The sequence below is a fragment of the Mesoplodon mirus genome (genome assembly GCF_964341445.2).
Source record: "Mesoplodon mirus genome assembly, chromosome: 6".
Lineage (NCBI taxonomy): Eukaryota > Metazoa > Chordata > Mammalia > Artiodactyla > Ziphiidae > Mesoplodon > Mesoplodon mirus.
Window position 1 is genome coordinate 81,924,351 of NC_138982.1, and position 27,256 is coordinate 81,951,606.

Below are 27,256 nucleotides of genomic sequence, written 5' to 3' on the forward strand. Positions count from 1 at the left end.
CAGTCTGAGTTTAAATGACCTGTACACGTAAATGGCTGTCATCATTTCTATCCCACCCTTGCCTCCTGCCCAGGGAACTGTTAACCTAAAACAATAAAACAGCCAGTTATTTTACAAGCAAAATGGGTTTATTCTGGAGCAGCAAAGAATTGCAATTTGGGGCATGCAACTATGGCAAACCACATTCAAGTCCAGTAAAGCAAAGGAAAAGAAACTTTTTTATAGAGGAGAAGGGGAAATTGGGAGGCTCTGTTATAAACAAAAAGTCCATCGGAGGAAACTAGGAGATCGAAATATAGTGGCTTTTCATTGACTGAGTTGTGACAGTCTGTCATTGGCTGAGGTGTTGCTGGACAAAGAGAAGAACTTCTTCCTCCTGCTGGTGGTAGTAAAGTGGGGTCACTTCCTGCCAAAGATGCAAGGTAGGTCTCTTCCTATTGGGATCTGTATTGACGTGATCTGTATCTCCCCTTCTGGCCTCCCAGTTCCACTTACTTCAGTGAGGTTTCCCTTTATTAATTTTCACAGAACCATTGCTTCTTTAGGGTCTCAGCAGTGATCACTCAGAAGCCAGGTAAAGGGACTATAATTGGGAGAATGATACCAGAGGTCCACGGAAGGTAGGACAACGTGTTTGCAAATAGTCAGCTCTCAGGAGCTCTGCAGGAGTAAAAAGAGTAGCAAAATATCAGCCTTTTAATTGGTGCTACCCCAGAGAGGCCCAAGGGAATAGGACCTTGTGCCTGGGGCCACATCTTGCCCACTATGAGACATCCAGTGTCTGCAGGATTACCAGATGGATTTAGAGACATTGAAATGCTGATTTTAGCGCTCTAGGCTGCTGAATGAAGACCACATTCTTTCTCCTTGGTACTAGGTGCTTAGTGAATATTTATGGAGTGACACCTGGTGTCCTCCCCTGACCTCCCATGGTGGTGTAAAAATGTGTGCATATAGAGATTCTCTGAGAATGAGAATGATACTTGGCATTCATGCTGAAAATACCCTTTGTTATAACTTGTCTTCCGTGCTAGATTTTTGTTTATGGAAAATTTCAAGCATACAAAAAAGTAGAGTGAAAAAGAAAATGAACTCTCAGATACCTATCACCTTGCTCAGTTCTTTTCAATATTTTGCCAATTTTATTTCAACTATTTCCCCCATTTTCAGGGTTAGAGCTGGCGTATTTGAAAACAAATTGCAGACATTAAAATCTAAGGAAGGACTGAAATAAACTCTGAGTGCAAGGACTATACCTTAATTCCCTTGATGCCTAGCACTATGCCTGAAAATAGCAGGTGCTCAGAAAAGACTGGTTGAATTGAGAGGAGGAAAAACAAAATTATGAGAACATCATCATTTTGAATTAACCCTAGGGCAGGCCTAGAAAGGAAAAGGGTGGTGAGTCTTGCCCTAAAATAACTTCTTTCATGTTACCTGAATTTGTTCTCTATAACCATGATTCCCCTGTCACCTTAAGACAGCCTTGACTGAAAGGGAAAATTCTTTTTAGGGAGAGTTCAGGGTCTCTCATTTATTTAAATGTTTTTACAAAGAAGTCCAGTCTGATGATGTTTTCCCAAACACCAACCAGGAGTGACCTGCCCTAAAAAGAGCTCTCTTTAAAAAATCATTATTTTTTAATTATAAGAGTGGTATATACTCATTGAAAGAAAAACAGGAAATTACAGAGAAGTAGAAAATAAAATTATTCAATACGTATTTCAATATGTAATTCCAGAGATAACATCTTGGTTAGCATTCTGATAAAATTTAAGCATGAATCATTGGTAATCAGAGTCAACAGATATTTATTATATCCTTGGGAATGTACTAGGTGTATTTGCTGTGTCATCTCATTAAATTCTTACAGCCATGTTGTAAATTAAGATAATTTTAAAAAATGGTTTTATAGCTGGGGAAATGGAAACATGGGGAGAGTGTTTGCCTTCAATCACTTAGCTGATAAGCAGGCGGGGCAGACGTCTCTTGAAACATTATCCCTCTGTAAGCAGCTCTTAGAAAAAAATGTTCCCTGTCTAACTTTTCCAAGAGTGAGATTTTATCAAAAACTGTTGCCAATCCTAGCATTTAAGCCTCCTGCAATTAAGTCTACAAGAGGTAGTCTGGCTCCAGAAAACTGCAGACTTACTGTTACTTGGAGGGAAGAAAACAGACATCCAGGAAACCATTTCAGTGACAGTCCCAAGGAAAGGGACAGGAAGAGACAGGTAGAAGGCTGCATGTTTCAAGGGTTTGTGCTGGACACACCCAGGTACCAAGGGGAGGAAAGAGCCTGAAACGTCCATGTGAAGGATGTGGCCGAAGCCCAGGCTTTGGAGCTGAGCACGTGGGCTCAGACCCCAGCTCTACCACTTAGTAGTTTTGTGAGCTCAGGCAAGTTCCGTAATCTCTCAACCTTCATTTTCTCCTCTATAAAATGAGGAGACTAATAATTCTTACCTCACAAAGTTGAGATGAGAATTAAGTAAGTTAATACAAGTGGTTTAGCCCCAGTGCATGGCACAGAGTAAATGCACAAATGGATCACTCTTCTTATTAGCGATTAATCTTCTAATTAGTTACTACTGCCTTCAGCAAGACCCTAAGCAAGGCCTAAAGACCCCAAACAAGACCCTAAACACAGGCCATACTGTTTAATTGCTTCCTGGGCCAAATCTTCTCTCTTGTGGTTTGATCCAGGAACCTAACCTACGTTTATAACACGGTGTCTAGAGAGAAATGCGTTCTAGGTTTCCCTCAAACTCATGTAGAGCTAAAATTTTGGAATACTACCCTTTAGTAAGTAAGAGGCTATCTTGAGAGTTGCTAAGGGTGTTTTTTTAAAATTAATTATCTAATTGATTAATTAATTTTTGGTTGTGTTGGGTCTTCACAGCCGCGGGCTTTCTCTAGTTGCAGCGAGCGGGGGTACTCGTTGTGGTGGCAGGCTTCTCATTACAGTGGCTTCTCTTGATGCGGAGCACGGGCTCTAGGCGTCTGGGGTCAGTAGTTGTGGCTCACGGGCTCTAGGTGCGCTGGCTTAGTAGTTGTGGCTCATGGGCCTAGTTGCTCCGCAGCATGTGGGATCTTCCCAGACCAGGGCTCGAACCTGCATTGGCAGGCAGATTCTTAACCACTGCGCCACCAGGGAAGTGCGGGTGTTTTGTTTTGTTTTTGTTTTTGTTTTTGTTTTTCACAGTAAATTACCACATCCCCACGTCTCATTTATTTATTTATTTAATATTTATTTAGTTATTTATTTGGCTGTGCCAGGTCTTAGTTGCTGCATGCGGTGCATGCGGTGCGGGCTCTTTGTTGAGGCACGTGGGATCTTCCTTGCGGCCTGTGGGATCCCTAGTTGCAGCATACAGGATCTAGTTCCCTGACCAGGGATGGAACCCGGGCCCCCTGCATTGGGAGCACGGAGGCTTATCCACTGGACCACCAGGGAAGTCCCTCACATCTCAGGTAAAAAATCAACTTTGTTTTCATTACAAAAGGACAAAAGTGTGTCATACTTTTACAAAAATGAAAGAAAAGGGTAAAAAGCACCTCTGGCTAATCCCATACTCCTAACAGAATTATTGCTAGCTTTTGGTAATATTTCTTTCTAGAGTTTTCTTAACTTTATAATTTTAGTGGTAATCCTATGCAAGAGTTTATTTTCTGTTTTTCTTTTTGTTACTTAAGATTTAATCATACATGTTTTTGTGTTATTTTGGCACAGAATATATTTTGGTCTCCATTCTGTCCATTTAATTGAGGATATGTTTGCTGTGGAGATTCTGTGTCCTGGCTTTAGCATTTTCCGCACTCTTCTGATAACACGTTTAGAATTTGAGGAGAGACGTGGTTTTGGTAATGCAGAGAGGATGTGGGGCCTTGCCAAGTAGCCTTCATCATCTTAGTGCATTTACCGTGGTCCAGGGAGGGCCCTCAGCTAAGTGGCCTCAGAAACTGGATTTTTTCAGGAACTAAGAGCATAGGTGAATTCATACTATCCCACTACATGCAATTGAAGTGTGAAATCAAAATAACAACCCATCAACTGACAGAAATACAGTAGAGTGGTGATTCTGGCAGCCACCCGTGTGTCTGCCTGTAGGTCATCCCTAGTCTAGAGTCATTTACTGTAAAGTAAAATAATATAACGATCACAACAGTGATGGTCCCCACTTAGTGGGTGCTTACTGTGCATCAGGAGGTGGGCTAACACTTTGTGTGTTAATATATTAGGTCATCCAATCCCTCAATAACTTCTCTAGGAAGGTACAATTTTTATCCCCATTTTACAGGTAAGGAGACCAAGGCTCAGTGAAGTGATGGGCTCGAGGTTTCATAGTTTCTGTCTAAACCCAAACCCCAGATCTTAAACACTGTGCTATAGTTCTGTTATTCTTACAGATATTTGGCCTCCTGTGTTGGCATCCTTTTGTGTTCCTTGCCGTCTCCCCAACCTCTTGGGATGTGCCCTGTGCCAGTGTCTCATTGTGACGATAACATTGATAACTGAAAAATCCTTGATTTTTCATCCTGTTTCAAGGAACATGTTTTTCCAGCTCTTACAGAGGGAGAAGAGCTTTTGTCTTTTCCCTTATTTTCTCTTTGGATCAAAATATGCCCTAGAACAAGAGTTCACCTTCTCTTAAAGCTGTGCCAGGAAGGGGCAACTAAGAAAGAGAACCATTAGGACTGAATTTGGGGCTGTGCCAGCTCAGAACTGAGGAGGCATTGACCGTCTCTTCTTTGCTTTCTCCACCGGTGCAGCATCTGGAAATGGCTTTTCTTCTGGGGTGAATGACAGCTGGGGTGAGAACCCAGAGAGAACTCCTGTGGTATATAGATGGTTGGATCCTTCTACCTCCAAAATCTCTGGTTTTCTGATCTCTAAACTCTCGTTGGAGAACTCCCACTACTGCTAATCGGTTGGGGATAGGTTTTCAGTTTGTGCTGATGTGAATAATTTCAGGATAGGATTTCCATCTGAAACAGCATGTCTTTGTGATTGTATTTTAGGGATTGCTGGAGCGGAACTACCAAGCAGAAGCAGGCATTGCACTGTCAGTTGTCATCAGGTTTGCAATCAGATTGGAAAAGCTGAACTTGAAGCTTCTTGCCTTCAGTGAGGCCGAGAGATACCTACTGCTCGCATAATAAAAGACATGAGCTTCAACGTAACTTTCCACCTTTCCTATAAATTCCGATTACTGTTGCTTTTTACTTTATGCCTGACGGTGGTTGGGTGGGCCACCAGTAACTACTTTGTGGGTGCTATTCAAGAGATTCCTAAAGCAAAGGATCTCATGGCTAGTTTGAACAAGGGTGTAGTTTTGGGGAAGAAAGGAACTGTGACAGAGGAAGCCTCTGTGAAAAAAGCAAACCTTAACAACTGCTCTTCTGTGTCTCCACACCTCAGTAAGTATTTATTTTTTTCTTTTTAACAAGTAGTACATACACTTTTTATTTGAATATAACAAATGTACAGAAAAGTACAAAAATCAGAAGTGTGCAGCTCACTTAAGTTTCACAAAATGAACATACCAGTGGAACCAGTATGTAAATTAAGAAATGGAATCTTCCCAGAACCCCAGAGATGCTTCTTTCAGTCACGACCCTTACTCCAAGCTTATATTTCATCCATTAGATTTTTTTGAACTGTATGTAATTGGAAACATACACTAAGTACTCTACTGTGTCTGGCTTCTGTTGCTCAGCGTTATGTTTGTGAGCTGTATTTGTATTGCTGACAGGTAGTATTCATTATGGGAACGTCCCCAATTTGATCCTCCAGCTGCAGAAGTCTCAGCAGGCATGTCACTAGGCATGTGTGATGAGCTGGGGGTCAGTTGACCCAGGCCGGTGGCTCTGCTCCCAGTGTTTCTCATCCTCCTGGGACCAGCGGGCTTACCTGGGCATGTTCTCCTGGCATCTGCAGGGAAATGACAGCACATCCAAGCTTCCACTCATGTCATGTCTATTAACATCCTCTTGGCCCACCATATGGAGTCAAGGGACAGGATAGTATGTTTTCAGTGTTGTCTTAGTTTATTTCTGTGTTTATTTCTTAAATATGTTGTATGTTTTGATTCTCCTTTGACATCTTGCCTTTCAATGTAAATGAATAAGAAGTTGGTCTTTGGGAGCACATTAATTAGGAAAAACTCACAGCGATATTCTATATAACCCACAAAGGTTCTGTCAGACCTCTGATTCTCCAGAACATCGAAGTGCTTATAGTTCTCCAGCTAATCCTTGGAGTGTCTTTCCAGAATGCCTTTCCTCAGCCCATGTGTGTCTGGTGGATTCCTGTCTAGTCATCAGAAATCTAGTTTAGATCACTTCTCTCCCAGAAAGGTTTCTGGGACTGCCCCAGAGTTAATCTTAGGCTCCCTGGGTGCCCACCTTTGTTTCTGTTGTTGTACTGGTCAGTGTATCGTTTGCATGTTTGCCCTTCTTCCCCAGGAGACAGTGTGCAGGCAGGATGAAGGCACGGTGATCCTTTCCAGCTCTGTGAAGTCCAGAGCTCCTCCCTGGTCCTACAGAGGTGGCTCTCTGCATACACTTAATTAGCTATCTGTGGGGCAGCCTAGGGCTCTTCAGAGGTTTCTTGCTCTTAGCGGCACAAAACCTTCAGATCCTTTTTCCTGATTGCATCATAGACTTGTAGTGTGATCATACTGGCATGCTGCTTCTCTTTACTCAGTCACGGAAAAGCCAAAACATTATTCCAGATTGTTCAAGGGAAATCGTTCTGCTCACAGATGACACAAGTTGAGATAGCAAAATGAGTTACTGAAATGCAGATCTGACTGTATCATCCCCTTTGTTCAGAATTCTCTCAACATACTTAAGCAACAAATGCATTCATGAAAACAGATGGGCAGTGACACAGTACTGAGTATGGATCCAGAGGGCGACATAAGTAGCGACAAATTAAGATGGGCCATTAGTGACCCGAGGAGGAATAAAACTTGAGAAAATATCACGGGGGCGGTAAGGGAGATTGCTAGAGTGAGTTGAAGTAGGCACCCGAAGACTGGGCACATAATAAGCTACTACAATGAGGGAGTGAGCAAGGGGACTGGTTTACATCAGACCTGGTGCATGGGGCTCTTTCCAGGGCCGAGAGCAGAGACATGGTCAGGTTAATTCAGATGATGGAGTTTATGAACAGGCTACACCGGAAGACATTTCTACAGCCATCCCATCGTCTCCCAGCAGCTCTGGTAGCTTGCCTTTCCTTATAACTCCTTTCCTTACTGTTTGTTTGTAGGGATTACTGCCTGCTGACTCTATGTCTTGTGTGTAGACCCTTGTGGAAAGGCTCTTGTAGGTCAGTTATTTGCTCTTGGTGCTGTTGGGCAGAGTCTGTCAGCCATGCTGTTGACAGTAGAGCCTGGTCTAAGCAGCCATGGCCAGGGTAGAAGATGGTCACATGGAGCAAGGCACAGTGACGTACACCGGAAAGGTGGGTGACTGCTTTGCTCCAGAAGCAGATAGCTCAGTTAGTATCTTGAACAGTATATGCGGAGTTCTTCTTGTTTTTGTTTTTTTTCGGCCATGCTGCGTGGCATGTGGGGTCTTCGTTCCTCGACCAGGGATGGAACCCGTGGCCGCTGCAGTGGAAGCGCGGAGTCCTAACCACTGGACGCCAGGGAGGTCCCGAGTTGTAAACAGCGTGTTCCCTAACCGGAGCTCTGCCTCCTCTCCTACCAGTCGGTATTCCCTGTTCATTCGGGTCTGAGGCAAGGGTCAGTGGCTTCAGCCTTATCTTTAAAGCCTTGCACGAGATTGGTTACCATGGGTGGTCTTGCATTTCATCCAGTCAGGCTGTGTCCAGACTCACTGAGCAAATGCCCCATTGGGGATTTTGCCACGTGGAACAATGGGAGGATTCTTGTGGTGTTGCCCATACCTGTTACTGCTGAGTTAGGGAGGGAGGCTAGTTTCTATTTCCTTTCGCTGCCTTACCTTCAGGGAGTTAGAATAGCTCTCAAGAGCTTAGGGCAGGACCTTAGGGAAAAGGGCCTTGTCCGTGAGCTTGATTCCATGGAATGCTCTTGATCTTTAAGAGACTTCACCCTCCTTTGGAATTTTTTTTTTTATGACAACCAAGAAAGTTGGATTGATTCATTCATTCATTCCATGGGTGAGGCTTCCGTTTTTTTTCCCCTCCTTTGGAATTTTGAGAAGGAAAAGAGGTTAGAGCAAATTTGAAGTTGCTCAGTCTACCCCTGACCTCTGCTCTTCACGAGGGTCCTCAGAACAGAGTGTATTTCCTACTTACGGATGAATCATAGAGCCAGGACTGGTTACCCAGCACAAGAGAATGCTCTTATATGTCATTTGCTTGTTTTTGCAGCCAATAACCTGAGTCATAGATTCTGTGGTTATAGTTCGTGACCAAATGAGGCTTTACAATAGTGCTCATTGTGTGCCCGGCAACTAGCACAAAGTGTGTGATGTACGAGCTCCTGTAAGCCTGTCAGCCTTTGATGAGCTTGCTCATGTTAGTTCCTGTGTCCTGTTTTTATTGTAGAAGGCCAGAACAAGCTCGTTTTCAAACCAGATCTCACTCTGGAAGAAGTACAGGCAGAAAACCCCAAGGTGCACAGAGGCCGGTATCACCCTGAGGAATGCAGGGCTTTGCAGCGGGTCGCCATCCTCATCCCTCACCGGCACAGAGAGAAGCACCTGCTGTACCTGCTAGAACACCTTCACCCCTTCTTGCAGAGGCAGCAGCTGGAGTATGGCATCTACGTCATCCACCAGGTGAGTGTGTGGGCAGACCAGGCCTCTGCCCGCCACACCCTCCTCTCTCTGAGGCGTTTTGTCCGTCTTGGGTAAAAGGGCATCAAGCTATCATCAAAGGTGAGGTCTCTTATCTCATTTATCCTTGAAAGTAGTAAAGGCACTTCTTGTCCCAGAGTGTGGAATAATGGGATAAGTGCTGGGAAATTTTACTGGCTCTTAAGTGATCCTCTGGAGGAAGCCTGTTTTCTTTCGTGAGCCCTTCCATGTCAGACAGTGACAACCCAAAGATATTCCCCTGGGACTGACCTTACATTGCCTTCTGCATTTGCTATACACTGCACAATGAGATGTTGGAACTGTGCTTTATTATTGAGCCTGGCTATTCAATGGGGATCTAGACAGAGGAGTTGACTACTGTGTGTTAATCGCCATGGAATTCTATGACTGTCTCCACCTTTCTGCCTTTAACTTTGCCACTATCTATTATGTAGAACACTATGTTTAGTTTTCACTTTTTAAAAAAATAAATTTTATTAGTTAATTAATTTATTTATTTTCGGGTGTGTTGGGTCTTCGTTGCTGTGCGCGAGCTTTCTCTAGTTGCAGCGAGCGGGGGCCACTCTTTCGTTGCGATGCGCAGGCTTCTCGTTGTGGTGGCTTCTCATTGTGGTGGCTTCTCATTGCGGAGCACGGGCTCTAGGCATGCGGGCTTCAGTAGTTGCAGCACGCGGGCTCAATAGTTGTGGCTCACGGGCTCTAGAGCACAGGCTCAGGTGTTGTGGCGCATGGGCTTAGTTGCTCCGCGGCATGTGGGATCTTCCCAGACTAGGGATCAAACCTGTGTCCCCTGCATTGGCAGGCGGATTCTTAACCGCTGCGCCACCAGGGAAGCCCCTAGTTTTCACTCTTATGATTCACTTTTTTGGCTTCCAAAAGCATGATTTAGTAGGAACACGGTAAGTATTAGTGTAGCCTGCTTTGAAGAGTTTAGCTCTAAGTGGAGTGGGTGATTTAAGGTGCCTCTATCTGGTATTAACATTTATTGAAAGAAAAATAAGACATCAACAACTATACATGGCTGTCTTTTCAAAATTGTCCTGGGCCATCCAAATAATTCCCCCTCAAATCCTTACAAATGCTCCGAATGCAAGGAAAATCATTAAGTATATGCCTAATATTGGTCATAACTGGTAATATTTGTTTTAGGAAAACTTTTGACAGATCAGAGGATGCTATTCTGCAATGTATACTTTATAATAAACTGGGGGTCTTAAAAATTAATGTGCATATATATATTACATCTATCCCCATTTTATGAGGATTTGAAACAAAATTTAACTGTAATATTGGTTTATCATTATTTTTGTTTTTAACATTGTTAAGTCATTCAGAGTTCTTACTCAGGACAGCAACCCCCAGTATATATTTTTATGAATAGAAAAATATGTCTGCTTTATGTTATTCTTTTCAGGAAAGTACTGTGGTGAGTTTTGAGAACTGCCTATACTTTTGTTATGATAACCTGTTTATTGAACTGGAATTTATTCTTAAGGAATTTGATCCAAATAGCCATGAAAAAATTACTACTGTAAAAAAATGTTTCATACTATAGCTTTGATTATATTACTGGTTTATTTGTGTTCTTTCCTTACCCAGTAACGAATCTCCTCTGTAAGGCCACTATGAGGATTAGTGTCTGCCATGAAGTGTTAAATCCGGGTTCTCTTAACAGTGATTCCACGAGACTTTTAAGTAGCTTAGGTATATGGGCAGTAACCTTCTCTGTTTATAGGTCAGGATTTCTTGATCCTTTCTGGCAAGCTATATTTTTTGGGGAGCTTAGTGTAAATTTGTTACATGGGGCAAGATTGGGATTAGCTAAGAGCTGAACAGCGAAGCAGTGATTCTACTTGGCATGACTGGTATGTAAGAAAGGTTTTGTGGTTTTACATGGAATAAATAAAGGTATGTTTAAAATTTTTTTAGAGTTATCTTTATTAGTGTTTTAAAACTATGGTTTTTAAAAAATATTGTTGTAAAATACACATAACATAAAATTTACCATCTTAACCATTTTTATTGCAGAGTTCAGTAGGGTTAAGTTTGTTCACATTATTGTGCAAATAATCTCAACTAACCTTTCATCTTGCAAAACTGAAACTCCAAACCTGTTAAACAACAACTCTTCATTTCAAGGTGTTTTTAGTTATGGAATACAAGTATGTATGAAGCATAAAGAAGAGCACAAAGGGCCTGTTATTGTTATTGCATCTACTGTGTCAGATTTTCATGTCATATGTATACTCTTGTGCATTAGCAAGAATAATACCAGCTCCTGCATGTGAACTGAACAGGGGAACAGTGTGAAATCTTGTCTCAGGAACTTTTCAAGTTCTAATTTCCATATCTATAGGCTGGAAGTAAAAAGTTTAATCGCGCCAAACTCCTGAATGTGGGCTATCTAGAAGCTCTCAAGGATGAAATTTGGGACTGCTTCATATTCCATGATGTGGACCTGGTGCCCGAGAACGATTTGAACCTTTACAAGTGTGAGGATCAGCCCAGGCATCTGGTGGTTGGCAGGAACAGCACTGGGTACAGGTAAGGCGGCTCTGCTCACAGCTGCCTTAGGTCAGAAGCCTGGCCTGTTATCATCAAGGCTGTGCAGACACTGTGTCCACGGTGTCTGCAGAAAATGAGAAATAGGAAAAATGGCCCCTGACATATCACTTAAAGTTCAAAACTAGAGAAATTAGAGAAATACGATTTTTTTTCTTATTAGGAAAAAATCCGCCAGCAGCCTTGGCAGAGGATCACAAAGATAAAAAGGGAGAGAAGAGGGGAGGGAAAATAGTGCAAGCTTTGCAAATGGCGGCCAGCCTCGCCTGCAGGGCCCACCTGGTGGAACTTTTGCAAGGGCTCCCACGCTGAGTAGAACTCAAATAACTTAGCTATCTCTCCCTGCCTTCTGCCTCTAAGAGGCAACAAGAGTGTGCCTCCAGGTCAGCTTTTAGGCCTTTTAGGCCTCTTTTGTGAGACTGTGATTTCTTTCCAGACCGAGTCTGGAGGGAGACTGGGAAGGGGCATGTCCATCAGGTGGTCTGCTCAGGAGCCAGGACACCCAGGACAAGTTCCCTTCTCTCAAAGTCACTGTGGGAAGAGCCAGGCACCGTCATTTCTGCTTTCATGCCCCCCCCGCCCCGCCCCATCCCACCCTCCACCACACACACACATGGAGAGGCATAGCTGCTTTTCAACCTTATTTTGTACCAGTTCCTATTTGAGAACAACTGAGGGGAAATAGCGACCAAGAAAGTTCTCCACAAGGGAAACTATATGTTCACTTATATGTGTGCACACTTACCTGTCAGCCTCCACCAAGCCCTGCCCCTCGTGTGTGCTCACATGTGGGGTGCTACTGCACTAGGGGCCCTGAGACCGATCTGAATGAGGCCGAGTGCCCATCCCCACAGCACTCCCTGGTGTGTACTGCTGTGGGGAGACAGGCAGCTGCAGTGGAGCTGTGTCAGCTTCGCACTTCACTTGTGCAAATTCAACTAGGAGCACATGCTAATGAGGGGGAGAGTTCGGGGTGGGGGTGAGGCCGAGGGAGAGAGAACTATAACACTATAAAATAAAATGGGAGGTTCCACCAGCGTCTACTCTGGGAAGTGAGCATGAGATGCAAACCATGAATCTCTTTTTGTGTGTGTGTGAAATATTCTTTTTATTTTTTCTCAGTCATTTAGAAAAGTAAAAACCATCGTTACTTCACAAACCATACAAAAACAGTTGGTAAGCCGGATGAGGGCTGCGGGCTATAATCTGTTGGTCCCTATAATAGCATGTCCACTGGGATGACAGGATCAGATTTGCATTTTCAGCCAGTGAGTCTGGAATTCAAATGTGCATACGAATCATCTAGGGATTCTGTTAAAATGCAGATTCTGTTGTGAGATTCTGTATATCTAACCAGCTCCCAGGTGATATTTTGGCAGCAAGGTTTGATCTGTGAATCACACCTCGACTACCAAGGCTTTCAAAGATCCCAGGTTGGATCCATCCATGGAAGAGAGCCTGGATTGGAGAGCGAGGGTGAGGATGGAGGGGAGAGCTCTGTAACATCAGTTAGGAGTCTCTTGGGAGGTTGGCTCAGCAGGCCTTTGTTGCTGGGAGGAAGTGAGAGCTGGGAGAGAGGGAGAAGTTGAAGATGACAACAAGGTTTTGTTGGTTAGTGGTGCCTTAAGCAGAGATCCCAGTGATCTGTACAAAACTGGGTACAGAATAGTGCTAAAGAAGTTTTTGCAAACCATGAATCTCTTGATGCCTCCCTTGCTCTTGGTTTCCATGTTGCTCTTATTGTGTAGGTTTCTCACTTTGGACTGTTTAAGAGATTTCCAAGAGTAACGCTGACTGCAAGCGATCTTTGCCTCAGGTACAGACGTTAAACCCAGTCCCTGTGTAAAGTGTGGGATATAAACAAATACCTAGAATAAGCCACAATGGGTGAGAGTACACTCTCTTTAAGAAACAGCTAGGGGGCCTCCCTGGTGGCGCAGTGGTTGAGAGTCCGCCTGCCGATGCAGGGGATACGGGTTCGTGCCCCGGTCTGGGAGGATCCCATATGCCGCGGAGCGGCTGGGCCCGTGAGCCATGGCCGCTAAGCCTGTGCGTCCGGAGCCTGTGCTCCGCAACGGGAGAGGCCACAACAGTGAGAGGCCCGCGTACTGCAAAAAAAAAAAAAAAAAAAAAAAAAAAGAAACAGCTAGGGAAGGGTTTAAAGCTGTTGTCCAGGAAATGTGGCATCTCCATCTTGTGGAATCAGTGGGAGCTTCCCAGCAGAGTTCCAAGATGTGGAAGCAAGAGAAAACATGGCACAGGTTTTGAGGAAAGGCGGGGAGTTCATTAGTGCTGGAGAATGAATGTCTGGGATGGTGGAGGGAGGAGACGCTAGAGATGAGGGTAGGCAGGGGCCAGGTTAGGCAGGCGTTGTTCAGTCTGGTAAGGAGTTTGGAGTGCCTGTGGAAGGAATTAGAGTGCTGCTGACACATGGTTACAGCCAGGAATGACAGGAGAAAGGTCAGTTCAGCTGGCCTTTAGTGTATGGGATGGAGCAAGGCAGGAGGGGAGAAGATGAGGGGCAGATGCCCACTCCTGCCTCCATGCTCCAGGGGCTGTGGGGCCAGAGGGCAGGAGAAGGGTCTGGAAGAGAATCCCAGGACTTTTTCTTTTGGGGAACTTGATCATTATCTGGAGGTTTTGCTTTCTGGTCTGTGAGCCACCTCTGCACTGAAGAAAGCAGCATATCATGGCCGGGTACCTTGGTATTTTCAGAAGCGTGTTAGCCATCTGCTCACTCATTGGTATTAAGATGTCACTCTCTATGACATAGATTACCTGTACTTCAGACCCTTGACATGGGTGATAACTTCCCATTGCCCAGTCTTTCTAGACATCTGTGGTGAGAAATTACAATCACACAGGATTGTTTTCTCATTTGTTTGTTTTTGGAGTATGGATACACAGGATTGTATCAAGGACAGGCCTTTTGTTGGGATTCTAGATTTTATCTTTGCATTAAGCTGGACCATAAGAAAATGAGTTCTTGGGCATTCCTGCTGGGAACTGATCTTGAGTAAAACTTTGGTGTGATGATCCTGGGTTTTATCAGATGCCACTCACTCTAAAAAGAGCCCCTGTACGAATGTTGCTGTTTTAACTTGCTATTGTAATTGGCCAGACATTTCTTTTATAACTAGAACTCGGGAAGCCTTTGTCTTCCTTGAGTAACTGACAGTTTTCCTAATGTAAACCAGGTGATTGAATGTGTCTCCTCTTTTGATCTGGATGCAGGAAGCTCAGAGTCAAATCCATGACCTTCTTTTAGAAGCTGAAAAGAATCTTATTTGCAGATCAGAGTTCTAATATATTTCCTATTCTAATCTTCTATCTGATTGAAGTTTTCCTCTCCTCCTGGTTTGTCATTTATGTTTTTCTACTTTATTGTATGTATCATGTAAACTGCCTCATCTTCTGTGGTTTGAGGGAGGTTGGCATAGGTAATGTAGGAGTTGTCTTCCTCCTCCTTAGTTATTGCCTTTCCTCCTTTGGGCAAAGTCCCTCTAGTTGCTGGCAGGTGCAGTTGCAGGTGGCTAAGTGTCTGCCCTCTGCTGGTAACTGTGTGTCCCTGTGCCACAGAGCTTAAATCAGCACACTATTCATTGTCACAACTGCCCCATGAGTATGAAGGGAAGTGCAAGAAGTGTTTTCACCTTACACACATGCAGAGGGAAGAAGTTAAAGCAACTTGTCTCAACTATCTCAGACTCTGATGAAGACAGAAATAAATCTTGTTTATGCCAGTGATTATGGGTCCGTGATAAAGATCTGTACTAGCCTGTGGGAAATTTTATTGCCAAGAATTCCTTTGGTACCTGCCTGCTTTCTACAAGGACTTTACTGTTATTTAATGACCCCATTTTCCCTACCCTTGGGCCTTACAGTCCTTTAAAAATAAGTAAAACTGTTTCAGGGCCAATCAACTATTCACGCTTTTCTAGATAAGAAGAAAAACCAGAAGGAAAGATCAATAAACGTGTAGATATTTGGCACCTAAGAGGCAACTGAGGAACTGATACTTCTTTAACCTTTCTTTCCAACTGGTCTCCTCCTGCGCCTCCCACTGCAGCTAAACTGGCCTCTCGGTGCTCCTCACACAGCCTGCCCTTTTCTCCCTCTCGGCCTTTCATCACGGAGTTCTGATCACCAGGAGTTCCCCCAGTTTTCTACTTGTCTGAATCCTCCCAGGCCCACCTGCCCTGACGTGTGGCATCTCCTTCCTCAGAATCCTGATAACATTCACCTCTCTTGCTGGACTATCAACTGTGTGTGAGGGCAGGGCCCACTTACTCTAGCGTTTAGCCAGCTGCTTTGCACACAGCGGGTAGTCGTTACTTAATAGGTCACTACCAAGTCATCAGTGCTGGTTCCCTCCTGGTGGCCCCAGGAGGGTGGCGCGTGGCAGGTTATGCCTGGGCAGTGGTTCCACTCAGTGTTCTGATGAAGCTGCTAGTTTTCAGGTAGTTTAGGAACCCCTTCCCAGCCAAACAGAGTCCAGTAACCATGGCAACAAGTCACTGCAGTCAATGTCTTGGTCAGTAATAGCTGCCTTCTGAGCACTTTGTTCTTTTTGTTTGTTTTGGGTTGTTATTTTCCAGAATTTTAGGTTGGGGGTATATAAGTAAATCTATTTCCATTGTGGGTTAAGCAGGGTCCTCCCCATCTGTACTCAGAACACAGAAACAAACAGCTGAGCTACAAATTAACTTTTGGGACTCCACCTATTAGATGGCAAGTGTCTACATGATTATTGATGTTTCCTTTTGGTTTTTATTATTATCTAGAAAAGCAGACATTTTATTGGTCCTGGAATACTTTGAACTGACATTAATTAAAGTTAGAAATCCTCCATATATATTCACATCCTCTTATTCAGTAACATCCAAGTTATTAAGCTGCCTTCATTAACACTTCTGAATTGTTACACTGTTCTATTCAAGGGACATCTTTATTTCTCAGATCTGTTAATTTGTCTACCAATAATCCATGAGTCCTAAATGAGTGGGAAGCGCTCTCTGACCAGGACCTCTTGACCTCTTTTCTTTCCCCTTTTCCTTGTTGGTATACCCACAGCTCCACCCTTTTTACTCTCCTCTTTTCACTTACTACATTGTCTTCGGGCAGCTTTCCCTACCCTTGTGCCTTCAGGTACCACCTCTTGACAGCTTATTTCCAAAGCTATCTCTGTAGCCACTCCTCTGTATTGAACTTGGACCCTGTATCCTTTTTCCCACTGGCAAAAGCCCCAAGGGTACCTCATATTCAGTTTATCCAAACCGTAATTTGTCTTCTTCTCAAAACCTAATTATCAGTTTGTATACCCTGTTTCTGTGAGAGGCACTGTCACCTACCTAGTTGCCCAAGCCAGAAACCTCGGGGTTATTAAGGTATGTTGGGCTCTCCAGGAAACAGACTCTGAGACGGAGATTTGTATGCATATAAGTGGAGGTCTGCATAAAAAGTGTTTACGGGAGCTCTCTCCTGCTCTCCACCCCACTCCCTAAAAAAAAAGGAAAAGTACAAAAGCCACTCGTTCACACCGAACCTGGATGCAGCCTCAGAATACTCTTAACCCAGAGCCCTTGGCAGCCACAACTAGTCACTGGATTGGCACACGAGGTGAAATCTATCATCCAGGTCTGATGTTATAGTGCACATTTACAGGTACCTCTGTAGACCTCTGCACACAAACACTAACAATAAAAGGTGGGTGGCACCTTGCTTAGTGAGCAGATGTGAGAGCTTGTCTAGACAGAGGACAGAAGGCCAAGAACGTGGGGAGGTGGATGTCAAGCAGGAGTGGGTGGGTGGAAGTGCATGGTCTTCAAAGTGTTCCTAGAATGCCCGCCCTGCAGTCCGAGACTTCTGAAGCATCTGTGGAGAACAAGAGGACTTTGCACTAACATTCTTACCCTTTCTCTTCTCTCTTTCGCTCCAGGTTACGTTACAGTGGGTATTTTGGGGGTGTTACTGCCCTAAGCCGAGAGCAGTTTTTCAAGGTGAATGGATTCTCTAACAACTACTGGGGATGGGGAGGCGAAGACGATGACCTCAGACTCAGGTGAACAACAGAGACGGGTCCCCTTCACGGGGCTCTGCTAGCAGTGGTTGTGTATAGTTCCTGTGGATGCCAGGCCAGCAGGTCATGAGGCTCCGACTTGGGCTTGAAGGGTGGCAGGGGGTGGGGGTGAGCAAGGCGGCCCGAATCGCTCTTTGCCACTGGCAGTTCAGAAATGATGGAGGGTGGTGAAGTCCTGGCTAATGGGGGTCCGGGGTCCGGGGTCCAGGAGTGTTGGTGGAGGTCTCTGTGGACTTGTCAGCAGGTATTATCTACTGAGATAGAGTCTCACCCGTGAATGGCAAGTCCCAGACCAGAGCGTTTGCAAAACTGCCACCTGAGGAAGGTGGCCAGAGGCCTGTTCAAGCCTCTGCTTTCTCTCAGACCCCAGGCGACCCTGGTAGTTCCCAGCGTGCAGAGCAGGGAGTGCCAGCAGCCTGTGAGGAGTTGCACGCCCCGAAGCAGGCCAAGATGTCCTCTCCTTATACACGAGCCAGCCCCGCACTCCGTGGGAGCAGCTGCTGGCCTGACTCCCTGGCCTGACTCGGAGCTGCTGGCACGACCCTCAGATTCCCTTGGACTCCCTTCTGCTCTGGGGGATTCAAAGGGGATATGCCTGGTCTCCCCTCTCAGCCCCCTTCCCTGAACTTGGGTTTCATGGCCAGATAGTTATGGGTATCCCTAACTCCCAGAAATAAGTAATTATTCAAGAGCCTGGGGCCAGTATCTTCAGGCTTGTAACAGCAAGGTCTTTCTATTAGGAGACCCCCTTTCCTCCTGTTGTTGCCTCTTAGAAAGAAAATTTCTCAGCTGGTGTTCTGAATTAATAGACGTGTGGCTGCCAGATGTTTTCCATTGCTTTTCCATTGCATGAAGAAGCCGGGCTCCATGCTGGTCTTGTTCCCAGGTCTAGGCTGAGAGTCTCTGGAATGTTTCTGGCAGGAGGGAAAGGATCTCCCTGACCAAAGGCTGCATAGAAATGGCCGTAGTGATGGGCAGCGGCACTTCATGGCCCAGCCCATCAGCAGCCTGTGTGGCCCTGGCTTATGAAGTGGACAGAGGTACCTGCTAGATTTCAGGGCAGGAATAGCAAGGGCTCGGAGTCAACTGTATCCATCATGTTCCCCAAATCCATTTCACTGCCCAGAAGGGACGGTGAGTAGAATTTTACACTGATGATGTATCTTCACTCTCTTTTTTTCCTGTTGCTCCTCGGTTTCAAGGTAAAGGGGATCCCCAAGTTTTGCTTTCATTTGATGAGAACATCATGGCCTCCAGAGTGGTTCTTGACTAATGCTATGGATAGACCAACTGATTCGAGCATAAACATTTGCTGAAATTTCTTTACTAAATACTTATTTACTCACCTGTGCAACAGGCACCACCCTCTTTCTGCTTATATAGTACATTACAGTTTGCAAAGAATGTTCCATGTGGACGGTCTCATTTGAGCCTGTGAGATCAACTCTGTAACACCATTGCCATTTTACGGTCCGGGAAACCCAGGCCTGGAATAATGAATTGACTTACCAAGGTTGTAAATAACAAAGTCTAGGTTTGAACCTAGGTTTGTGACAGTTAACAGTCATTACTTTGCCTGTTAAAAGAAGGAAACACTAAGTAAAGTAGGGATCCTAAGAGACTTGATTTTTTTTTTTTTTTTGCGGTATGTGGGCCTCTCACTGTTGTGGCCTCTCCCGTTGAGGAGCACAGGCTCCGGACGCGCAGGCTCAGCGGCCACGGCTCACGGACCCAGCCGCTCTGCAGCATGTGGGATCTTCCCAGACCAGGGCACGAACCCGCGTCCCCTGCATCGGCAGGCGGACTCTCAACCACTGCGCCACCAGGGAAGCCCTTGATTTTTTAAAGATGTATTTTCTCAGTTGTTTCTGGAAAATGACAAAGTGTAAATTGACACATCTTCTTTGTACTTCAGTAGTAAATATTAAGGGTGATTCTTCTATGGACTTATTGCCTGAGGCCCAACATAAGAAAATTCTTTTTTTTTAATACCTAAATAATCAAGATATGTGTAAGTGCACATATATGTAAATTTTTGCAAATGATTCTTTTTTAAGTGCCTAGTGGTAGATAATTGGGATAGAATTTTTTTTTAAACACCTCTTATTTTTCCAGGGTTGAGCTTCATAGAATGAAAATAACCCGGCCACTGCCTGAAGTGGGTAAATACACTATGATCTTCCACAATAGAGACCAAGGCAATGAGGTGAATATAGAACGGTAAGTCCTGGATCCACGTGCCTGGCAGGCTACCTGCGTAGTCTCTTCTGTCAGTAGTCCTATGCCAGATTTGATCAGATAAGCCAGTTTATTTTGTTCAAAGCTTTTCATTGAGGTAATTTTCGGACAGACCCAAAAGCAGAGGGAACATTTATTGAATTCGCATGTACACCTACCACATTCCCAGTTTCAACAGTTAATAACTCATGGCTTCTCTTCTTTCTCCCACTTTCTTCTCCTCCCCCACTGGATTCTTTAGAAGCAAATGAGATATCACAGCATTTCCTGTGTAAATATTTCAATAGTATCCTTAAAAGAAGTCTTAAAAAAAGAACTGCAGAGGTACTGCGCGCAGACCGGCTGCACTCCTGCGAACACGACGCTGCGAGCGGCGCAGAGCATGCGGGCCATCTCTGCACCCAGTGTGCCCTGCCCGCCGCTGCCCTGGGGACTGCAGGTGGGCGCAGTCTGGGCGCTGCGCGCCGGACCCGCTCTGCTGTCAGGTCGTAAATTCACAGACAAACGTGAATGGGTGACAACAGAAAACAGTGTTGGAACAGTGGGAATCAGCAATTTTGCACAGGAGGCTTTTTTTTTTTTTTTTTTTTTTTTTTGCTGTACGCGGGCCTCTCACTGTTGTGGCCTCTCCCGTTGCGGAGCACAGGCTCCGGACGCGCAGGCTCAGGGGCCATGGCTCACGGGCCCAGCTGCTCCGCGGCATGTGGGATCTTCCCGGACTGGGACACGAACCTGCGTCCCCTGCACTGGCAGGCGGACTCTCAACCACTGCGCCACCAGGGAAGCCCACACAGGAAGCTTTGGGAGATGTTGTTTACTGTAGTCTGCCTGAAGTTGGGACAAAATTGAACAAACAAGAGGAATTTGTTGCTTTGGAAAGTGGGAAAGCTGCTAGTGAACTCTATTCTCCTCTATCAGGAGAAGTAACTAAACTAATGAAGCTCTAGCAGAAAATCCAGGACTTGTCAACAAATCTTGTTATGAAGATGGTTGGCTAATCAAGATGACACTCAGTAAGCCTTCAGAACTAGATGAACTAATGAGTGAAGAAGCATATGAGAAATACATAAAATCTATTGAGGAATGAAAATGGAACCCCTAAATAAACTAGTTTGAAACAACTTAATCTAGCATAGTTGTCTTACATTAGTGGTGGATAGATTTTTAAAAAGCAACTTTTAGCAAAAGAAACAACTTGCAATGATGTTGCCTGAAGAAAATACCCCTTAACTTCCTAATGACTTCAGATAAACACTATGCATCTTTTTCACAACACTCTATGGTTTTTAGGCTAGTCTCCAGTTATAATATTCAGAATTCCTGAAATTATCTGTGGTAAAACTAGTTATGAAAATTATGTAATTCAAGAATAACATTGTTATCTTAACCTTATATAATGTTGTAACTTGCTTACAACCATCCCTGGATTTGGGTCAAAATACTCAGTTAACTTCCCACTGGAAATAAATGGCAGTGGAGAAAAGTTGTATAGTGTATAGTTGTATAGTGTCCAATGAAGAACATTACTCTCATAATTTTGCAATATACTATGTTTACTCGTGCTGTTTTTATACAGTGAATCAACAGCCTTACAGGAAAATAAGAAACAGTTTAATAAAATATTCAACTTCCTAATTAAAAAAAAATACTGCAATACTATTATCATACCTAAAATAAAATTATCAATACTTCCTTATTGTCATCAAGTGTCCAGTCAGTGTTCAGATTTCCCCGATTATCTCATAAATGCTTTAATACATTTTTTTAAACAGCTGGTTTATTCAGATCAGGATTGTAGACAAGGTCCACACATTGCATTTGAATGATTTCTCTGAAATCACTTTTAATCTGTAGGTTCCCCCTTCCCTCCTTCCTTTTTTTTTTTCCCTTGTAATTTATTTGTTGAACAAACCAGCTCATTTGTCTGATGGAATTTCCTACATTGTGGGTTTTGCCAGTCACATCCCTGTGCTATAACTTAATTTGTGCCTCTGCATTTCCTTATAAGCTAGGTCTTCGATCTGGAGGCTTAAATAGATTCAGGTACTATTTGGGGGCAAGAACGCTTCCTCTATAGTGCCATGTATCTCCTTTTGTATCCCAACAAGGGGACATGATGTCTGGTCATGTTTTGGTGATGTCAGGATTGATCTGTGGGTTCACGTGTTGTCGGCCTCATTCAGTCATTGTGAGGGTCCCCATTAGTCTTCACCTAATTATTTTAGCAGCCATTGGTGATCATTGCCTAAATTTATTATTCAATTAGGGATTGCAAAATTATGATATTCTGTCAATCCTTCTGCATTTATTAGATAGATTTTTCTACAAAGAATGATGTGCCTTCTTTAGCTGTCTGAGTACCCTGGGGTACGGTTCTTATAGAAAAGGCAGGATAAAGGGAAAGAATCAGCATTGATTTTTTATTTCAAAATGATGAGTTGATGCTTCCTACAGCCTTCTGTATGTAGTTAATATTCTTTTCGTTGCTCATATTGTCTTTGGCAAATGTTATCTTTTTCCAGCGGGCTCCCAAATTCTTTGACATAACTGCGGTCGTTTTGCGAGCTTTATTTCCTTTGCTCAGGTGTGATGAGCTGTTCTAGGCTCATCTTGTGCTCCTGCCCCAGGAATTAACCCTTTCACAAAGGAATCCTGGCAGATAAACCAATTCTTTTGGGGACTATGCCTAAAAAATCTACATTTCTTTGTTCTGGTGGGGTTTTTTTTTCCTAATGTTTGAAACTGTATTAAAGGGCCTTTAGCCTTTTTGCTAGAGTCTACATTTTAAAACAATATTAAAAGACTTTTAGCCCTTTTGTTAGAACTTACCACTTTAACAAAACAGCTATTTCTATTTTCCATGTGTCTTTTGAGCCTTTGCCCATAGGTGTGCATTTTTCTCTCTAAATTAAAATAATAATAATTAATGAATAGATACAAAAGAATACTTATCAACTGTATGAAGAATCTGAAGATTCTTGATACCATGACCACTGGTCGTGTCCTCTAGCCAGTTTACGCCCTTTACCTGTATGGCCCTTCCTTATCCCATATCTTCCCCCTACCCCAAGAGGAAATACTTTCCTGAATTTTGATGATAATTAAAATTATTTTTGCTGTTTCTTGGTTTTCTTATTTTCCCATGTGTTTGTATCCATATACAAAAGATTGTTTAGTTTTGCATGTATTTCAATTTTATATAAATGAAATCATGCTGTATTATTTTCCTCTGACTTTATTTAGCTCAATTTTATGCTTGTTTGAATCCATATACAAAAGATTGTTTAGTTTTGCATGTTTTTTAATTTTATATAAATGAAATCATGCTGTATTATTTTTCTCTGACTTTATTTAGCTCAACTTTAGGCTTCTAGTCTCCATCCACATTGTTACTGTAACCGAAATGCATGCTTTTCACTGCTCAGTTCCTAGAGACCAATTCAGTTCAACACCACCCCTCTCCCTGCATCCTTGGGCTCCGGCCACACAATTACTTCCTCTTCTTCAAACACATCCTGCTCTTTGACATGTCTCTGTGTCTTGCACAGGGTGGTCTCTTTTCCTGGGTGTCCTTTCCCTCATCTTCTCTGCTGTGCATTTCTTCTCTTTCAAACCTTGGTCAAATTTACCTTCTCTGTGACCCTTACGAAGTTAGGTGCCACTTCATTCAGCCTCCTCTGCATACAGTTTAACTTTGTTTGAGGTTCCTATGAGTCCCCGACCTGCCTGCAGACACAAAGTTCTCCCAGCAACATTGGAGGATTCATAGATGCCCTGAAGCTTATCTAAGGACCTGTCAGCAGTGGATGAGATGTATCATTGTACATCCTTCTGTCCTGTAGACGGGGGGCTCACTGCGTGAAGGACTCTTCTGATCATTGGTCCTCAGGGTCTTCCATGGGGTTTGCCATGTGAACACATGGCTATCGTTAGTGTCGGTTACCTTAGATGGGGAAAATAAACTTCTTTTGCAGTAGGAAACCCAACAAGTGCAATAGTTTACAAAGATGCGTTTGCCAAACTTTGTGACAAGGCAAAAAGCAGTGGAAATAGATGTTAAATTCTTATCTTTCACATTTGTTCTTTATCTTCAGGATGAAGCTCTTACATCAGGTGTCACGTGTCTGGAGAACAGATGGGTTGAGCAGTTGTGATTATAAATTACTCTCTGTGGATTACAATCCTTTATATGTCAACATCACAGTGGATTTCTGGTCTGGCCCATGACCCTGGCTCTTCTGGTGACATTTGGAGGAACTGAATATTTGATTGCAATAATTTTGGCCTAGAGACTTCCCCTAGTAGCACACATTAAGAACTTGTTGCAGCCAATTATTGAGCTGATTCTCCCTCTTTCATATTTTCTTAGCAGAACTCCTGGTGATATGGAATGTAAAACAATTGTTTTGATCATGAGGGTTAAATATTGTAATGTAGATACTTGAAGGACTAAGTATAAAAGGACCATTCAGAAGATACCATGAAGGCTATTTGAGAACTCTGATTGAAGGAGATTTATTTAAGTTTGAAGTGACACATATTTTCTGGGATAAAAAGTGCCACAGGAGATCAGATTGCCGAATGTTCCAGAGAACCAGAATTGTTCTTGTCCAAGCAGGAAAGGGTTGAAGATATATTTCTGTTACTCATTTATCCTGCATGGTCATCTGGGAAGAGGCGGGTCCCAGGTGAGAAGAAGGCTGAAGAAGAGGGGAGAAAGGTGAAGAATGAAGATGCCGCGAACTTGGGACCAAAGAGGTGGCATAAGGACCACATCAGGCGGAGAGCAGCTCTGGTGGTTGTACCGTTGCTATGGCTGCTGCCCTGTGGCAGGTGTCACCTGCCCAGATATGCCTTCCAGTAACATTTTATCTACTAGTTTCTGGAACATTTTTGTAAAATGATTTTGTACATGTAGGATATGAAATAGCAGTTTACAAATTACATATTAACTAATAATACATCAGAAGTACCTCTGTAGTAAAATATGAAAAAGCTTTGGGCGTTCAATCTTGTTTTTTACTATCGTTTTGTTACCAAACCAAACTTGGGTCCGCTTGCCCACATGCAGTGAAGCCAATCTACTGACACTGGGTTGTGGTGAAGGAAAGTGCAGCGTTTACTGCAAGCGCCAAGCAAGGAGTCCAGGCAGCTAGTGCTTAAAAGCCCAAACTCCCTAAAGGCTTTCAGGGAAAGGTTTTAAAAGACAGGGTGAAGGAGGGGTTGTGGGATGTGTGATCAGCTCATGGACAGTCTTCTGATTGGCTGGTGGTGATGTAATCAGGAGTCAACATCATCAACCTTCTGGTTCCAACTGGTCTGGGGTCTACTTGCTTGTGGGCAGCATACAGTTAACTTCTTCCACCTGATGGGGGTATCAGTATCTGCCAAACAGCTCAAAGGATATGGCTCAGAATATTATCTGTAGCCCTTGAGAAGGAACTAAAGGTCCTTGACTTTGTCTAATGGCTAAAGTATTATTATTTGGTCTTGTTTGACTGTTTTCCTTCCTTTCTGCATTTTCTCACTTCTCTGATTAAATATACTCTTTGGAACTCAGGGAAGGCCTAGGAGGCGAAAGTTTCTCTACAGACAAGACATGGGGGAGGACATGGGGGTGGGTCTTTTCCAGGAAGGCCCCGTAGGGTCCTGCTCGGTTCTAGCTTCCAGATGTATTCATGTCAGTAATCCTACTGCTTAAAAACAAAACAGATGAGACTAAGCCTTCCCCCACCTCCCGTCTTCATCCTTCTGTTGTTCCATCCTGTTCTTCCGTGCACAGCCTCCTTGTGAGACAGCTCCAGGCCTGTGGCAGGTGCCTCTTGAGTCTCTGCTCCTGGGGCGTGTTGTGTTTTTGTTCTCTTCATCCTCCTGTGCTTGATTGTGATCAGTAATGGGCGCAGCAGGGCTGCCTCAGGGGCACATCTGGTTGGTGAGAGGATAGGAAGGGGTGGAGCCAGGGCTCCTGAGGCCTTTGATTTGGAAGGAAGGTGGGGCCATGGCACTGATTTGGTACTGCTGAGCTTCCTGGGAGAGGGGCGGGAAATGTGGGAGGATAATCTAAGGAAGGTAATCGGAGGTGGATACTGGCTCAGAACAGAAATAAAAATATTTTGTTCGCCTAGGGGAATGGACACAAATAATGTAGATGTGGATGTTCTTGAGCATGTATTATGCAACTGTGCCCCAGGGTTTCTCCACCATTATTACATGACACTTTTTAAAAAATTCAACATGAGTGCGTGCCAGCCAGTTAGTGTAAATAATATCCTTCCCAAACAGGGAGAGGGAGGGAATAGGAGGATTTGGGGCTTCCAGAAAGACAGCAGTCACCACCCAAGTGGGGAAGGAGAAGAAAGGAAAGTGCATTTTGTGGACGTGACAGGTTTAACTAGGGCTGGCCTGGTTTACCTTTAACCCAGTAGGGACAAGTAAATGCTGTGTTTTTTCTTTATTTAGAAAAGAAATAATAATGTTTTTTTTATTTTTCCCCCACCCTCTTGTCTCCTCTGCAGAATCTTCCTCTAGCTTTCCATCCCGATTTTTTAACTGAGGTATAGTTGATTTACAATATTGTGTTAATTTCAGGTGTACAGCATAGTCAGGGTTTTTTTGCAGATTCTGTTCATTATAGGTTATTACAAGATATTGGGTATAATTCCCTATGTTATACCATAAATCTTTGTTGTTTATTTTATGTATAGTAGTTTGTATCTGTTAACGATCCCAATTTTCTTAATTATAATCTAATGCAGACTGAACTATTGTAATTGCCAACAGCCTATGCCGGGGCCTCCAATTTGGAGGCTGTGGGTCCCTGGTCATGGCTGGGGAGGGTAAAGGAAGAGAATAGTGTGTGCAAGGAATTTGAGGACCCATACTGAGAACAATTTCTCATTCAATGGAAAGAAAATACAATTAGTACCATGTGAGAACTCCCTATGTATTTTCAGCTATTAACAAGGCATCTGCATTTTTTTTTTTTTTTTTTCCGGTACGCGGGCCTCTCACTGTCGTGACCTCTCCCGTTGCGGAGCACAGGCTCCGGATGCGCAGGCTCAGCGGCCATGGCTCACGGGCCCAGCCGCTCCGCGGCATATGGGATTCTCCCGGATCGGGGCACGAACCTGTATCCCCTGCATCGGCAGGCGGACTCTCAACCACTGCGCCACCAGGGAGGCCCATCATCTGCATTTTTTTAAATGTTCAAAACCACTGTCCTATGCCTATTGATATTCTTCAGGTAATTCTTTCAACCAAGATAAAGTACAAGTCATTTAAATGACTCACTGTGAAACTTCTTGAGGTGGAAGATAGTTTTTTAAGACCTTATTTTCCTTCTCTGCCACTGTACCTGCAACGGGATTCGAAGCCCATGACTGGCAGGAGGCATATGGCTGCCTGCTTGCTCTGCTGGGCAGTTTGGCCTCAGAGGAACCGAGCTTTCCCAATTTCCCGCCCTGTGTGTCTCTTGCTGTCATTTGCCCCAAAGAGGCCAAGCTTCCTGAGTTTTGTAGATAAGCCTACTATACTTGCTGAGGATTATATGGATGCAGGTCTCTT

The 27,256-nt window shown here is 43.9% G+C and overlaps 1 protein-coding gene and 1 pseudogene across 3 annotated transcripts in view; both read left to right on the forward strand.

Annotated features, from left to right (window-relative positions):
* B4GALT4 (beta-1,4-galactosyltransferase 4) overlaps nt 1–24,696 on the forward strand; it is a 30,554-nt gene extending 5,858 nt beyond the window's left edge. For both annotated transcript variants that reach the window (XM_082625599.1, XM_082625600.1), the window contains exons 2-7: nt 5,020–5,418; nt 8,543–8,775; nt 11,171–11,358; nt 17,315–17,437; nt 19,571–19,675; nt 23,788–24,696. In XM_082625599.1, coding sequence (XP_082481725.1) covers nt 5,166–5,418; nt 8,543–8,775; nt 11,171–11,358; nt 17,315–17,437; nt 19,571–19,675; nt 23,788–23,920 — 1,035 coding nt within the window. In that variant the 5' untranslated portion in view covers nt 5,020–5,165 and the 3' untranslated portion in view covers nt 23,921–24,696. The remainder of the gene's footprint in view (nt 1–5,019; nt 5,419–8,542; nt 8,776–11,170; nt 11,359–17,314; nt 17,438–19,570; nt 19,676–23,787) is intronic.
* On the forward strand, nt 19,707–20,780 carry LOC309806428 (glycine cleavage system H protein, mitochondrial-like; annotated as a pseudogene). The gene is made up of 2 exons: nt 19,707–20,258; nt 20,488–20,780. The product of its transcript is annotated as a glycine cleavage system H protein, mitochondrial-like (transcript).
* Nucleotides 24,697–27,256: the final 2,560 nt, after the last annotated feature.